General features: G+C 43.9%; 1 protein-coding gene across 1 annotated transcript in view; it reads right to left on the bottom strand.

Moving 5' to 3' along the window:
* Nucleotides 1–15,362, bottom strand: part of LOC126108266 (polycystic kidney disease protein 1-like 3) — a 31,724-nt gene extending 16,362 nt beyond the window's left edge. The window contains exon 1 of the mRNA XM_049913493.1: nt 15,220–15,362. Within this exon, the coding sequence (XP_049769450.1) occupies nt 15,220–15,362 (143 nt within the window). The remainder of the gene's footprint in view (nt 1–15,219) is intronic.
* Nucleotides 15,363–16,628: the final 1,266 nt, after the last annotated feature.

Raw genomic sequence — 16,628 nt, 5'->3', positions numbered from 1 at the left:
GTGTAGTACGTAAAGAAATACGAATGTTTTAGTTGGACCACTTTTTTCGCTTTGTGAGAGATGGCGCTGTAATAGTCACAAACGTATAAGTACGCAGTAACCCGTAACATTCCGACAGTGCGGACAGTGTTTGTTTCGTGATACATTACCCTTGTTAAAATGGGCCGATTACCAACTGCGGAAAAGATCAATATCGTGTTGATGTATGGCTATTGTGATCAAAATGCCCAACGGGCGTGTGCTATGTATGCTGCTTGGTGTCCTGGACGACATCATCCAAGTGTCCGGACCGTTCGCCGGATTTTTTTTTTTTTTTGGTCATCAGTCTACTGACTGGTTTGATGCGGCCCGCCACGAATTCCTTTCCTGTGCTAACCTCTTCATCTCAGAGTAGCACTTGCAACCTATGTCCTCAATTATTTGCTTGACGTATTCCAATCTCTGTCTTCCTCTACAGTTTTTGCCCTCTACAGCTCCCTCTAGTACCATGGAAGTCATTCCCTCATGTCTTAGCAGATGTCCTATCATCCTGTCCCTTCTCCTTATCAGTGTTTTCCACATATTCCTTTCCTCTCCGATTCTGCGTAGAACGTCCTCATTCCTTACCTTATCAGTCCACCTAATTTTCAACATTCGTCTATAGCACCACATCTCAAATGCTTCGATTCTCTTCTGTTCCGGTTTTCCCACAGTCCATGTTTCACTACCATACAATGCTGTACTCCAGACGTACATCCTCAGAAATTTCTTCCTCAAATTAAGGCCGGTATTTGATATCAGTAGACTTTTCTTGGCCAGAAATGCCTTTTTTGCCATAGCGAGTCTGCTTTTGATGTTCTCCTTGCTCCGTCCGTCATTGGTTATTTTACTGCCTAGGTAGCAGAATTCCTTAACGTCATTGACTTCGTCACCATCAATCCTGATGTTAAGTTTCTCGCTGTTCTCATTTCTACTACTTCTCATTACGTTCGTCTTTCTCCGATTTACTCTCAAACCATTCTTCTTCACTTTCACTCAGGATAGCAATGTCATCAGCGAATCGTATCATTGATATCCTTTCACCTTGTATTTTAACTCCACTCCTGAACCTTCCTTTTATTTCCATCATTGCTTCCTCGATTTACAGATTGAAGAGTAGGGGCGAAAGGCTACAGCCTTGTCTTACACCCTTCTTAATACGAGCACTTCGTTCTTGATCGTCCACTCTTATTATTCCCTCTTGGTTGTTGTACATATTGTATATGACCCGTCTTCCCTGTAGCTTACCCCTACTTTTTTCAGAATCTCGAACAGCTTGCACCATTTTATATTGTCGAACGCTTTTTCCAGGTCGACAAATCCTATGAAAGTGTCTTGATTTTTCTTTAGCCTTGCTTCCATTATTAGCCGTAACGTCAGAATTGCCTCTCTCGTCCCTTTACTTTCCCTAAAGCCAAACTGATCGTCACCTAGCGCATTCTCAATTTTCTTTTCCATTCTTCTGTATATTATTCTTGTAAGCAGCTTCGATGCATGAGCTGTTAAGCTGACTGTGCGATAATTCTCGCACTTGTCAACTATTGCCGTCTTCGGAATTGTGTGGATGATGCTTTTCCGAAAGTCAGATGGTATATCGCCAGACTCATATATTCTACACACCAACGTGATTAGTCGTTTTGTTGCCACTTCCCCCAATGATTTTAGAAATTCTGATGGAATGTTATCTGTCCCTTCTGCCTTATTTGACCATAGGTCCTCCAAAGCTCTTTTAAATTCCGATTCTAATACTGGATCCCCTATCTCTTCTAAATCGACTCCTGTTTCTTCTTCTATCACATCAGACAAAACTTCACCCTCATAGAGGCTTTCAATGTATTCTTTCCACCTATCTGCTCTCTCCTGTGCATTTAACAGTGGAATTCCCGTTGCACTCTTAATGTTACCACCGTTGCTTTTAATGTCACCAAAGGTTGTTTTGACTTTCCTGTATGCTGAGTCTGTCCTTCCGACCATCATATCGTTTTCGATGTCTTCACATTTTTCCTGCAGCCATTTCGTCTTAGCTTCCCTGCACTTCCTATTTATTTCATTCCTCAGCGACTTGTATTTCTGTATTCCTGATTTTCCCGGAACATGTTTGTACTTCCTCCTTTCATCAATCAACTGAAGTATTTCTTCAGTTACCCATGGTTTCTTCGCAGCTGCCTTCTTTGTACCTATGTTTTCCTTCCCAACTTCTGTGATGGCCCTTTTTAGAGATGTCCATTCCTCTTCAACTGTACTGCCTACTGCGCTATTTCTTATTGCTGTACCTATAGCGTTAGAGAACTTCAAACGTATCTCGTCATTCCTTAGTACTTCAGTATCCCACTTCTTTGCGTATTGATTCTTCCTGACTAATGCCTTGAACTTCAGCCTACTCTTCATCACTACTATATTGTGATCTGAATCTATATCTGCTACTGGGTTGTTACAGAACTCAATTAGTCTTTCTCCTCTTTCATTCCTTGTCCCAAGCCCATATTCTCCTGTAACCTTTTCTTCTACTCCTTCCGCTACAACTGCATTCCAGTCGCCCATGACTATTAGATTTTCGTCCCCCTTTACATACTGCGTTACCCTTTCAATATCCTCATACACTTTCTCTATCTGTTCATCTTCAGCTTGCGACGTCGGCATGTATACCTGAACTATAGTTGTCGGTGTTGGTCTGCTGTCGATTCTAATTAGAACAACCCTGTCACTGAACTGTTCACAGTAACACACCCTCTGCCCTGCCTTCCTATTCATAACGAATCCTACACCTGTTATACAATTTTCTGCTGCTGTTGATATTACCCTATACTCATCTGACCAGAAATCCTTGTCTTCCTTCCACTTCACTTCACTGACCCCTACTATATCTAGATTGAGCCTTTGCATTTCCCTTTTCAGATTTTCTAGTTTCCCTACCACGTTCAAGCTTCTGACATTCCACGCCCCGGCTCGTTGAACGTTATCCTTTCGTTGATTATTCAATCTTTTTCTCATGGTAACCTGCCCCTCGGCAGTCCCCTCCCGGAGATCCGAATGGGGGATTATTCCGGAGTCTTTTGCCAATGGAGAGATCATCATGACACTTCTTCAATTACAGGCCACATATCCTGTGGATACACGTTACGTGCCTTTAATGCAGTGGTTTCCATTGCCTTCTGCACCCTCATGTCGTTGATCTTTGCTGATTCTTCCGCCTTTAGGGGCAATTTCCCACCCCTAGGACAAGAGAGTGCCCTGAACCTCTATCCGCTCCTCCGCCCTCTTTGACAAGGCCGTTGGCAGAATGAGGCTGACTTCTTATGCCGGAAGTCTTCGCTCGCCAATGCTGATTATTTATCAAAATTTAGACAGTGGTGGGAATCGAACTCGAGACCGAAGACGTTTTGATTATGAATCAAAGACGCTACCCCTAGACCACGGGTGCAGAGTTTCGCCAGATCCTTAAGTTATTTAAGGAAACAGGAAGTGTTCAGCCACATGTGAAACGTCAACCACGACCTGCATTAAATGATGATGCCCAAGCAGGTGTTTTAGCTGCTGTCGTAGCTAATCCGCACATCAGTAGCGGACAAATTGCGCGAGCATCGGGAATCTCAAAAACGTCGGTATTGAGAATGCTACATCGACATCGATTGCACCCGTATCATATTTCTATGCGCCAGGAATTGCATGGCGACGACTTTGAACGTCGTGTACAGTTCTGCCACTGGGCACAAGAGAAATTACGAGACGATGACAGATTTTTTGCACCCGTTCTATTTAGCGACGAAGCTTCATTCACCAACAGCGGTAACGTAATCCAGCATAATATGCACAATTGGGCAACGGAAAATCCACGATGGGTGTGATAAGTGGAACATTAACGATCTTGGCGGGTTAATGTACGGTCGGGCATTATGGGAGGGAAGATAATTGGCCCCCATTTTATCGATGGCAGTCTAAATGGTGCAATGTATACTGATTTCCTACGTAATGTTTTACCAATGTTACTACAAGATGTTTCACTGCATGACTGTATGGTGATGTCCTTCCAACATGATGGATGTCCGGCACATAGCTCGCGTGTGGTTTCCTGACAGGTGGATTATTCGTCGAAGTATCATAGTGTGGCCCGCACGTTCACCGGATCTGACGTCCCCGTATTTCTTTCTGTGGGGAAAGTTGAAGGATATTTGCCATCGTGATCCGCCGACAACGCCTGACAACATGCGTCAGTGCACTGTTAATGCACGTGAAAAACTTTACGGAAGGCAAACTACTCGTTGTTGAGAGGAATGTCGTTACACGTATTGCCAAATGCATTGAGGTTGACGAACATCATTTTGAGCATTTATTGCATTAATGTGGTATTTACAGGTAATCACGCTGTAACAGCATGTGTTCTCAGAAATGATAAGTTCACAAAGGTACATGTGTACCGAAATAAAATGTTCAAACGTACCTACGTTCTGTATTTTAATTTAAAAAACCTACCTGGCACCAACTGTTCGTCTAAAATTGTGAGCTACATGTCTGTGACTATAACAGCGCCATCTATCACAAAGCGTAAAAAGTGGTACAACTAAAACATTCATATTTCTTTACGTACTACACGAATATGTAATAAAAAATGAGGGTTCCTATTTTAAAAAATATAGTTGATATCAGTTTGACCTATGGCATCGCCATCTAGCGGGCCAACCATAGCGCCATCTGGTTTCCCCCTTCAAGCTAGACATGTTTCCTTCTTTGTAGTTTTTTCGATTGACGCTTATATCGTGAGATATTTGACCTGGTCACGATCAATGGACCACCCTGTATGGTCTCGGCCGACGGTGTACAGTCATTCCCAGAGAAGATAGACAAGTTACGTAACCTACCCAAACTTACAAATTACAAACAGCTTAGGCGTTTCTGGGTATGGTACATTTTTACCGGCGACATTTGCCAATTACCGCTGAAAGACAGTCTCCGCGTACGAATGCACCGGCTGGCTATAATACCACAGGAAAGTGAAAGCTGCAATGGACATCAGAAGCTTTTGGCGACTTACAAAGAAGCTCGGAGGAGGCAGTATTACTCGCCCACCCCATACCTGCAGCACCGTCGAGCATTGTAGTAGACGGCAGCCAGGTCGCAACTGGAGCAGCCTTGCAATGACAGGTCGATGGACATTGGCCACATCTTAGTTTCTTCTCTAAGAAGCTACAACTCCGCCGGGCAAAATGGTGTGCATATGACAGAGAGAATCTTAGAAGAAAGATTAAGGAAAGGCAAACCTACATTTCTAGCATTTGTAGACTTAGAGAAAGCTTTTGACAATGTTGACTGGAATACTCTCTCTCAAATTCTAAAGGTGGCAGGGGTAAAATACAGGGAGCGAAAGGCTATTTACAATTTGTACAGAAACCAGATGGCAGTTATAAGAGTCGAGGGACATGAAAGGGTAGCAGTGGTTGGGAAGGGAGTAAGACAGGGTTGTAGCCTCTCCCCGATGTTATTCAATCTGTATATTGAGCAAGCAGTAAAGGAAACAAAAGAAAAATTCGGAGTAGGTATTAAAATCCATGGAGAAGAAATAAAAACCTTGAGGTTTGCCGATGACATTGTAATTCTGTCAGAGACAGCAAAGGACCTGGAAGAGCAATTGAACGGAATGGACAGTGTCTTGAAAGGAGGATATAAGATGAACATCAACAAAAGCAAAACGAGGATAATGGAATGTAGTCGAATTAAGTCAGGTGATGCTGAGGGAATTAGATTAGGAAATGAGACACTTAAAGTAGTAAAGGGGTTTTGCTATTTTGGGAGCAAAATAACTGATGATGGTCGAAGTAGAGAGGATATAAAATGTAGACTGGCAATGGCAAGGAAAGCGTTTCTGAAGAAGAGAAATTTGTTAACATCGAGTATAGATTTAAGTGTCAGGAAGTCATTTCTGAAAGTATTTGTATGGAGTGTAGCCATGTATGGAAGTGAAACATGGACGGTAAATAGTTTGGACAAGAAGAGAATAGAAGCTTTCGAAATGTGGTGCTACAGAAGAATGCTGAAGATTAGATGGGTAGATCACATAACTAATGAGGAAGTATTGAATAGGATTGGGGAGAAGAGAAGTTTGTGGCACAGCTTGACCAGAAGAAGGGATCGGTTGGTAGGACATGTTCTAAGGCATCAAGGGATCACCAATTTAATATTGGAGGGCAGCGTGGAGGGTAAAAATCGTAGGGGGAGACCAAGAGATGAATACACTAAGCAGATTCAGAAGGATGTAGGTTGCAGTAGGTACTGGGAGATGAAGAAGCTTGCACAGGATAGAGTAGCATGGAGAGCTGCATCAAACCAGTCTCAGGACTGAAGACCACAACAACAACAACATGACAGAGAGCTGTTGGCAATATATGAAAGCCTCAGACATTTCAGCCCGTATACTGAAGCTGGGACAGTAACAATTTCCACTGATCATGAACTCATACTGTCATCTTTCAGCAACATTAGCGATAAGTGATTTGGCACGCGCTGCTAACCTGTGATCTTGTTCAGAGCGCGCACTGTAATCGATTATAGTTCGCTGCCCTGGAGTGGGTGGCGCTCCGGTGGCGATTTGCTATGACGTCGCTGGCGTGTGTTTGCGGTGGCCGGCGGAAAGCGAGAGGGTAATCGTTTTCTGGGTATTACACTGAACGTGAAATTCGCTCTGCCTGACCTGCTGCTGACTAGCGCTAAGGATGTTGTGCCTCGCAATATGAGCAGAGTGGTCTGGGGCGGAGGCGACTCGCCGCTGTGCCGGCCATGCGGTGGTGATTAATTGGAGTCGGCGTACTTGTTCTTCCTGCCTGTCTGACGTGGAGGTCCAGCGGGGTCCTGTGATACTCTGGCCCGGAGACAACTAGCTGCTGAATTTTGGAGTCGTCTGCCAGGTTAGGGTGTGGGCTCGGTTGGCTCTTCAGATTTTCCCATGGAAGCTCCAGCAGCCGTTTCCGAACTTTTCTTATGTGGGACGGTGTTGTTGGAACTTTTTGCTGTGTGTGTGTGGCTCGTTACGATATTTGTTGGTATTAATTTATTTGCTCAACTGGAGTCCAGCCCGGAGTTGCGTTCATGTATGGTATATTTGGCAGTCGATGTGTTGGGTAAAGTCTGCCTAAGAAGGGCGGTTTTGTACAGTATATATATAGTGAATTACTGCTTCTTGGTATATGTGGTCTTCTGGGACCTGAACAACACGATCTAGTCAATGTGGTTGTGCAACAGAATTTAGTGGTATGTTCTGTATTTTTTTCACTGTGTTATTACTAACTTGGTAGAATAGCCACGTTTGGTGTCGTTAAGGCACTTCTGAGACTGTGGTTTGACTATTCATGTGCTCTTGACTTTCATTGTTTCGTTTTAGGAAGCGAGAATTGTTTGAGATTTGTGTGTGTTGGCTTCCGGCACTTGTTAAGAGCGCCCGAGTTAACGGCGCCGTGGTTATCATGTGCTGTCGGGATGTTATACTGTATATTTGAATTTTATCTTGTGTTGATATTATCTGTCGTGTGTTACAGAACATAACCAAGGAGCGTAAGTGACGGGCAGTTGTGGGAGGCGTGTCGGGGAGCTCTCAGCGGTTTACTTCGGGGACCGTTTCTAGTGGGAAGGCTCCGAAGTGTTGAGAGCTCGCTCATCTGTGATTACGTTGGGAGTTGCCCTCGCCCTTTGGTTTTATCAAATTATTATTTTATTGTATTTATTGTTTGTGTGCTGCGTTTCTTTCATTTTATGGTGCCAAGTGCCATTATCTTTCTCAAAGTTTTTTTATATAAATCATTTTAAATTGTAATGCCAAGTTAACTTATTATTGGATTTTGTCGTTTGGATAAACTCTAAAAGCACTATTGTAAAATGATCTTGGTTTTATGGTGGCAAGCCGCCGTTATCGTTTTTAAAGCTCACTCTTTAACCGTTTGTTAAGTTTTGTAAGTTATAAGAATTTGTTGTTATTTAAAAGAGTCTAGTACTGGCAATTTAATAAATTGTGTACAGAGTCTGCTGTTTGGATATTATTGGGTGGAACTCATTGGATAGTTGTTCTATAAGAATACACATTTCAATAAGTACTCGCCTAGGCAGTTTGTCAGTCAATTCACCAGGGATATAAGGCACATCAGATGCGAGGAGAATCTAGTCGCAGATTACTTATCTCGTGTTTGTTGTGTGATCAGCACAATAAACTGCGAAGAACTCGCAACGTCACAGGAAGCAGATCTGGATCTGCAGAAGTAACTGACGGAGCGCACAGCAGGGCTACACTTACTGCGGATACTCGTGCCAAGAAGAAGGCTTAAGTTGTGGTGCCATATATCACGGCAGAAGCCGCGCCCATATATTCCACAACAATTCCGTAAGGCGGCATTTGACAGTGTTGATGGCCTGTCACACCCAGGGGCGAAAGCCACGATCAAGTTACTGACAGCACGTTTCATCTAACCATCAATTACAAAGGACGCCAGGGAATGGACTCGCGCATGCCTACATTGTCAGCGTTGCAAAGTAGGACGACACGGTCACGTGCAAAATGGGAATTTCACACGGCCCCCATCAAGATTTGCCCGTGTCCATCAGGACTTAATAGCGGCGTAAACGTTAGAAAGCCGTTTGTGTCTCATTGGCTAGCTCGCTTTGTGTGCCGCCTTTGTATCATAACAGATTAAGGCCGCCAGTTCGAACATAGCTGTTCAACGAGCTAGCTAATTTATGTGGGTTCCAGCACCACCATACAACAAGCTACCATCCAGCGAGCAATGGTGTGGTGGAGAGGTGTCACAGGACGTTGAAGGCAGCTCTCATGTGTCGTCAGAGAAGCTGGACGAAAACATTACCATTGGTTCTCCTTGGATCACGGGCCGCATACAAAACTGACATCGGTGCCTCAGTGGCGGGACTGGTGTATGGGGAACCACTGAGAATCCCGGCATATTACCTGACCGCCACCGCATCACTAATGCCAACAATAGTCTCATGACTTGTACATGTAATACGTGAGCATGTGGAAACAATGAGAAAGCCTACGGTATCTAGATATGGTGAGTTTTCGTGTATAGAGCGTTGGCAGACCGTACACATGTCATGCTCTGCACAGATTGTCAGAGAGCCTCTACAACTTCCATATACTGAACCTTATCGAATAGTACGACTCAAGACCCACACTACGGACATCTCACAGAACGACAGAATTAACAGTGTGTCCACAGAGAGGGTGACACCAACATGGGGCTTACCAGAACTGGACTATGAGGACACTCAACAGGAGAAGAAGGACCAACGTTTGGAATTCACTATGATATGGCACTCATGATATGGCAGAAGAACCCATGGCAAGAGGACATGGAACCACAACGCAAAAGCCCACACCGGCTCCCCCATCCTCGCAGCAGCAAGTCGTCCATGCGAGAGCAGGAAGACAAGTCGAGTAATGTACCCATTTGTCCTGGGTGCTCCGCACTTTAAGAGGGCGGCTGTGTGGGAACGTGGGAGTAGCCAGCGATGCGTGCTTTGTTTACTCCATGCAAGTGCAGCGGACGTTAGATGTACGTTTTTACTCTTGTACTGTTAGTTGAGTTAGTTTTTCTTTTCCGAGTTGTAAAAAGTAAATTAATTTGTTCAAAGCTGTATGTGGGTTTAAATTATGGCCTACAACTGTATTGGAGTGTAGTGAGAGACCACAGTCTTTGCTATAATATCTTTGTGTGACGAACTATAAAAATCATGGACATTTTAGTCGCCATAATTGCTGAGTGTAATTGTAGGATCAACCCTCCGTTTCTCTGTTTACAAAATTCTGTCATTCATGGTCATTGAATTATTATCAAATATTGCTAATAACAAACTGAAGTGATTTCCACAATAGCGTGTGTACTGGTCAGTGATAATCATAGGCAAGCTGCAGACGGTATCTCTGGATGACGGAAGGTTCGATTATGAAATGTTACGAAGCGTAAATTTTTACTTAAAAGTTATTTAATGTTTCATTTCCAAATCGGACAGAATTAATAGGAAATCAGAAACAGTGCGGATAAGTAGTAACGTGGGAAATAGGGAGTGGAGATAATAATTAATATCTAAAACCGTTATTATCCACCTTGTCTTCGGTAACGCAGCAACAAACGAAGGGTGATAAACTGTGCAAAAAGACAACGTTAATTAGTACGAAAACCCGAAATTTAATCGCCTTTACGGCGAAGATGTTTGTGGCTGCTTCGTCTGATATGTAGATATAACGAAAAGTCGGGCATATACAGCAGAGGCCAACATCAATACCTCAGTGACGTCGGAGGGCGGCCACAGTGGACAGGCAGGACCGCGACTGCCTGCCGCACGCCCTCGTCAGATAGGAGTCGTCGACACGTCAGCACCTTTTCCAATGGACAAAAGACGTGATAATCGCACGGTGAGAAATCAGGACTACAGGGGCGGGTCGTTGCCCGTAATGGATAGGGCTGGCTTCACAGATCGCTGGCGTCTTGCGTGGAATCACCACGAGCGCGAAACTTGGTCCACCGTTCCACAACGGCAGGTTTCGACTTACATGAAGGCCTATTCACGTCCTTCCTTCTCTGATGGATGCCTACCCGTGTTTGTCCCTCGGCAGCAAGAAAGAACAACAGCACTTTGGTCCTGTTCGGATACATTTGGTAATAACGTGGCGATTTCGCATTTACCACTCACACCTAAGAAAAAAACGAATGCCACACTAATCCCTTGTCTACAAGTCGGTGCTTATATACCAGCATCGGAGTTGCGCTACGTTGTATATGCACTTTGTGGTTAAAAGTATCCGGACACCGGACTGAAAATGACTTACAAGATCGTCGCGACCCATGCCTCACGGAGTGCTGCAATGAAGAGAGGTATTGAAGACGTTTGGTCACACCCGGCACGAAGACGCCGTGCCAAAACATCCCAGAGGTGTTCTGTAGGACTCAAGACTCTGTGCAGGCCAGTCTATTAGAGTTCAAATGGTTCAAATGGCTCTGAGCACTATGCGACTTAACTTCTAAGGTCATCAATCGCCTAGAACTTAGAACTAATTAAACCTAACTAACCTAAGGACATCACACACATGGATGCCCGAGGCAGGATTCGAACCTGCGACAGTAGCGGTCGCGCGGTTCCAGACTGGAGCGCCTTTAACCGCTTGGCCACCACGGCCGGCAGTCCATTAGAGGGATGTTATTGTCGTGTAACCACTCCGCCACAGGCCGTCTATTATGAACGGATGATCGATCGTGCTGCAATCGCCATCCCCGAAGTGGAAAGCAAGAAGGTCCTTAAAACATCAAAATGGTTCAAATGGCTCTGAGCACTATGGGACTTAACATCTGAGGTCATCAGTCTCCTAGAACTTAGAAGTACTTAAACCTAACAAAGGCCATCACATACATCCATGCCCGAGGCAAGATTCGAACCTGCAACTGTAGCAGTCGTGCGATTCCGGACTGAAGCGCATAGAATCGCTCGGCCAGAGCGGCCGTCTTAAAACATCAATGTAGGCCTGTGCTGTGATAGTGCCACGATAAACAACAAGGTGTGCAAGCACTCCCATAAAAAACACGACCACACCATAACACCACCGCTTCCGAATTTACTGCTGGCACTACACACACTGGCAGATAACGTTCACTGGGCATTCGCCGTATCTACAGCCATCGGATCGCCACGTTGTGTACCGTGATTCGTTAGTCCACACAAATTTTTTCCACTGTTCAATTGTCCAATGTTACGCTCCTTATGCCAAGCGAGGCGTCGTTTGGCATTTACAAGCGTGAAGTGTGGCCTATGAGAGGCCGCTCCACCATTAAATCCAAGTTCTCTCACCTCCCACCTGACTGTCATAGTACTTGCAGTGGATCCTGATGCAGTTTGGAATTCCTGTGTGTCGGTCTGGATAGATGTCTGCCTATCACACATTACGACCCTCTTCAATAGTCGGCGGTCTCTGTGAGTCAACAGACGCGGTCGGCCTGTATGCTTTTGTGGTGCATGTGTCCCTTCACGTTTCCACTTCACTATCACTTCGGAAACAGTGGACCTGGGGAAGCTTACGAGTGTGGCAATACCGCGTACAGACGTATGACACAGGTGACACCGAAGCACCTGACCACCTTCAAAGTCCATGAGTTCCACAGAACACCCCATTCTGCTCTCTACGATGTCTAATGACAACTGAGGTCATTGATATGTAGTACCTGGCAGAATGTGGCGGCACTATGCACGTGATATGAAAAAGTATGTTTTTGGGGGGTCTCTGGCTACTTTTGATCACATAGTGTACCTCCAGTCTCGTGACAAATAACAACTACTTCCGTATGCAAACAGCAATATTAAGTTTCCATGTGAGATCGTTTTTCATGTGTAAGCAATAGTCTATGTGCACGACAGCTACAGCCGACAGTGGGTGCGTGAGTGCGTTACATCTGCCACCCTCACTTCTTTGGCCCATATCCGTAACTCACCTCTGTGGTGCCTAATACATTCCAGTTGCATAATCTTCTTGGTTTACGTTTTCCTTACCTTCTCATCTCATTTCCTTCTTTCCCCTTGTTATTCTCGCGTTGTTGTTGCCTTAGGGACTGACTTTTCAGGTTTGACAACTCTCACAGAACCAATTGCCAACACTGGTTGTCTTGTAGTAACCCCACACCGGCTAACTATCCCACCATAAAACGAGTTACAGGCATAATAACTTTCGAGAATGACAAAATAGCAGCAACTCAAACTATAGAAAAGTTTTTAAAAAAATCGAAGTTCGCAAAAGTAGAAATACACAATGGAAACATAACAGCATCGCACAGCATATCGTCTGGCAGGTATGTCAACTTGAGAAACCGTTATATAGTATATCTTACCCGTACAAGAGTGTGATGACTGTATTGACGTGTCGAAGCGGCAGGGATGTGGGTGTGGACATGGACTGAGAGATCTGTAGGTTGATTTTTAAACAACTTCCTGGTGTCCAATTCAGTTCTTTTAACCAACGTGTTCTTCAAAAATATCTAAATAGCGATTTAAGATGAAAAACAGAAATACGGATTTTTTGAAGCGGATTCACAGCAAGTTACCTTAATCGCATCACCACGTCTCACTTATCAAAAATCCAGACTCTGTCCATCCGCGAAACGAAACCACCCACATGTTGCTCCCCTGTCGCCATGTCATGTTGTTTCGCTTCTTTATACTACGACGCCTATTCGAAAGTAAGTTCCGATCGGTCGTGAAATGGAAACCACTGCGAATATCAGAAATGTTTTATTTTCAACAGTTATCTAAACCTTCCAAATACTTGTCTACGTAGTCGCCGCTCAGAATTAGACATTTGTTGTGGCACTTACCAACTTTCCAGTACCCTCGTCATAGGAGGCAGACGCCTCTGCTTTCTGCCAGTTCTCTACGCTATTCTGCAGATCGTTGTGTGCGCCAAAATGTTTTCTTCATAGCCAGCGTTTCAAGTGAAACTTGGTGGGAGACAATTACGGGGTGTATTGTGGGAGGTCAAACACTTGCCATCGAAAACGCTGCAGGAGCGTCTTCATTGCCCCTGCAGAGTGCGGCCGAGAATTGTCATGAAGAAGGAAACGTGTAACAGTTATGTTGTGTGGGCTGCGTGAAATCAGGCGAAATATCTCACCTGGCCGCCATACCTGGCGGGAGACGCTGTTGATGTAGGCATCTATACGTGCCCACTGTGCGCTCAGAACTGAAAAGAGCGATGTGACGCGATCGACGAGATTACTAGAGATGAACAGACATGAACCACACGACAATGGCATTTTGCTGTGTGAATTTTATTGTTGACATTCGCAAATTTCGTTATGTCGTCAATGGAATTCCGCTGCAGAGGATAACCAACAGCAAAAGGATCAAGACCCTTTCTTCAGTTGGCAAAGTCAGACTCATAGTTTTGTGGGATGTTCAGCGAGTGGTGCATTTCGAATTCATACCACCACAGACTCTAGAACTCTAGAAGGTTACTGTGAGACTCCCAGAAAAGTCAGAGCACAAATTCGAACTGTTCGTCCTTGCACGTAGTATGACAATGCCTGACCAAACTCGAGCACTGCGACATCTGCAACAGTCTGGGTTCACTGACATCCATCATCCTCCATACATGCATGACTTGGCATCATTCCACTTCCAACTGCTTCCGAAACTTAAAGAACACCTTCGTGGACTTCACTTTCGTAGTGATGACGTAGCGCAAGCAGGGGTGTGGTTGTGCCTCCCTGAACATAGTCAGACACTCTACGGTGACGGTATCAGCAAACTGGTCTCTCGTTGGGAGAAATATGTTCGTCGCCAGACTGACCATCTTGAGAAATATATATTGATGTAAAATTGTATAAAGTTCATTTCATTCAAACTCGACAGCGTTGCATTCCAGCACACCCTCCTACACCTCTCTCACTTTTTAGCTGACGTATCGAAACTGTAGACTTAGAAACGTAAAAACTGTGTTCATACTCTTCAGAGAAACGACTGCGAGTGTCTTAATAGAAATAAAATGAGTTGTTTGCAGCAGGGGCGATTCTAGAAGTTGGTCAAGGGAAGAGAGGGGAAGGGGGTTAGGGGGAATGGACTATCGCTTAACAAAAGGAGAATTGGGGTCCATCACCGACAAATTGGTGAAATTTGGTGTTGCTTAAACTAGTTTTTTGTAACTGTTTTGGAGTTCAGGGTAAAAACGTGTCTACAGAATGTGTGTGCCCAGGAAATTAATGCGATTTGACCCAGATGTCCGGCGATTTCGAAGTTTTTGTCTGGGGTCAGGAATTTAAGTATCGGTAGGCATATCTGGCGTATTTAACTTTACTGATTATTGTATGTGGTAGTCATACATTGATATACATCCAAAGCATATTAATAAATAATAAGACGCCCATTTTAAGTTAAATGATATTGATTGATTTAGATACTGAACTATTTGCCGCTCTTATTTTTTATTTTTAAATGTGTTTGAAATACATTGCAACCTATATTGCTACATAATTATAAAAAAAAATGATTGAATCTGTTGAAGTAATATACTCGTTGATTTCTGAAGTCATTTTATCTAGTGTAATATAATACTCCATTGGGGGGGGGGGGCTATAGCTCCCATAGCCCACCCCCTCCCCCCTTGCCACTGCCCCTGGTTTGTAGTAAATAACGTAATAAAGAGCTCCTAAGACCAGTGGTCAATACGTTCACCTGCACCACTGCACTGAGAGGGCTGTCGCCCCCGGCTTGGCTGTCGGCTCAGAGCTGCAGCAGAGTGTCGGCCGGCCGCTTCCCGCCTGCAGCCACAGCGCGGATGTGACGTCAGAAACCGGGGCCGCCCTACGTGCACCCATGACAACCCATGACCCACTCTTGGTACAGTTTCGCAAAGATCACGTTTCAAAGTACGACATGTAGGTGACAGTATTAGTTCTTGAAATGTCTTGCTTAAGGTTGGACATAGGAGAAAATGGACGTGTTTACATAATCTAACACGGTTTTTGGTCGGGACTGCTACGGTCGCAGGTTCGAATCCTGCCTCGGGCATGGGTGTGTGTGATCTCCTTAGGTTAGTTAGGTTTAAGTAGTTCTAAGTTCTAGGGGACTTATGACCTCAGATGTTGAGTCCCATAGTGCTCAGAGCCATTTGAACCATTTTTTGAATGCTTTTTGGTGTTTGAGAGATAATAGAACCAAACTTTGCACGTGAGGTAATTATGTTATGGGCTACATTCTGTAACTTTTTCAATTTTTTTTCTCAAAAAATTAGATTATGGCATTACTGGAAATTTTCGCAAGACGTGCTGTCACACAAGGAACAGTTTCACAAAAGTTACCTTAGTTACAACTTTCATACTGTGATAAGGAACTCTTAGTAATCAGATAAGCAAAAGCTCTCTTTAACATGTTTTAGAGCCCTTGCAGTTTATTTTAAAAAATTATCCATATGAAACAAAGTAATTCCAATTTCACAGAAAAGTAAATAATTTTGACAGAAATACACCTAGAAAAAATTTGTACCACACCAAGTTGTGTTACACTATGAACAAATTTTGCAGAAAACTTTACTTTTCTTTCTCCAATGGATCAGGGAAAATGTTTGTTGTACACTAAAAAATGAAAGTTCTGGGAAATACACGTAAAAGTTTTATAAAGATTTACACCATAAACTAGTACCTAAATGCTGACCATAACCATACATTTGGTCTTCTTGCTGTTCGTGTACCTGTTTCCCTTTTATCTGGTGTTTCTGGCCTGCCCTTTTGGCTATATCCTTCACAGTCAGTTCAGATGATGATTGTTTAGTGCAGAGTACGACGCAGACAGAGATGACACATTCATTACTGTACAATACAAATTACTAAGTTCCCTTCTAACACCAACACATCTCATCCCACAGCATAATCTTATATTGGCTCTGTACACCCAATACTTAGCAGTGATGTTTTGTGACAGGTGTAAAATTGACATTCAGTTCAAAACAACTGCATAATACATACAGTACCGTCTCGGTCATTATGTCGTTTAATCTTAAAGATTTATTGCCATAGTTACCACTTCCACAAGAATTTCTAATAAGAGAACACACAATTTCTAAATCACTTATCGTAAAACCACTA

The sequence above is a fragment of the Schistocerca cancellata genome, chromosome 11, assembly GCF_023864275.1.
Source record: "Schistocerca cancellata isolate TAMUIC-IGC-003103 chromosome 11, iqSchCanc2.1, whole genome shotgun sequence".
In the NCBI taxonomy this organism is placed as follows: domain Eukaryota; kingdom Metazoa; phylum Arthropoda; class Insecta; order Orthoptera; family Acrididae; genus Schistocerca; species Schistocerca cancellata.
The sequence above is the reverse complement of the archived record's forward strand: the minus strand, read 5'-3'. Positions and strand labels throughout refer to the sequence as shown.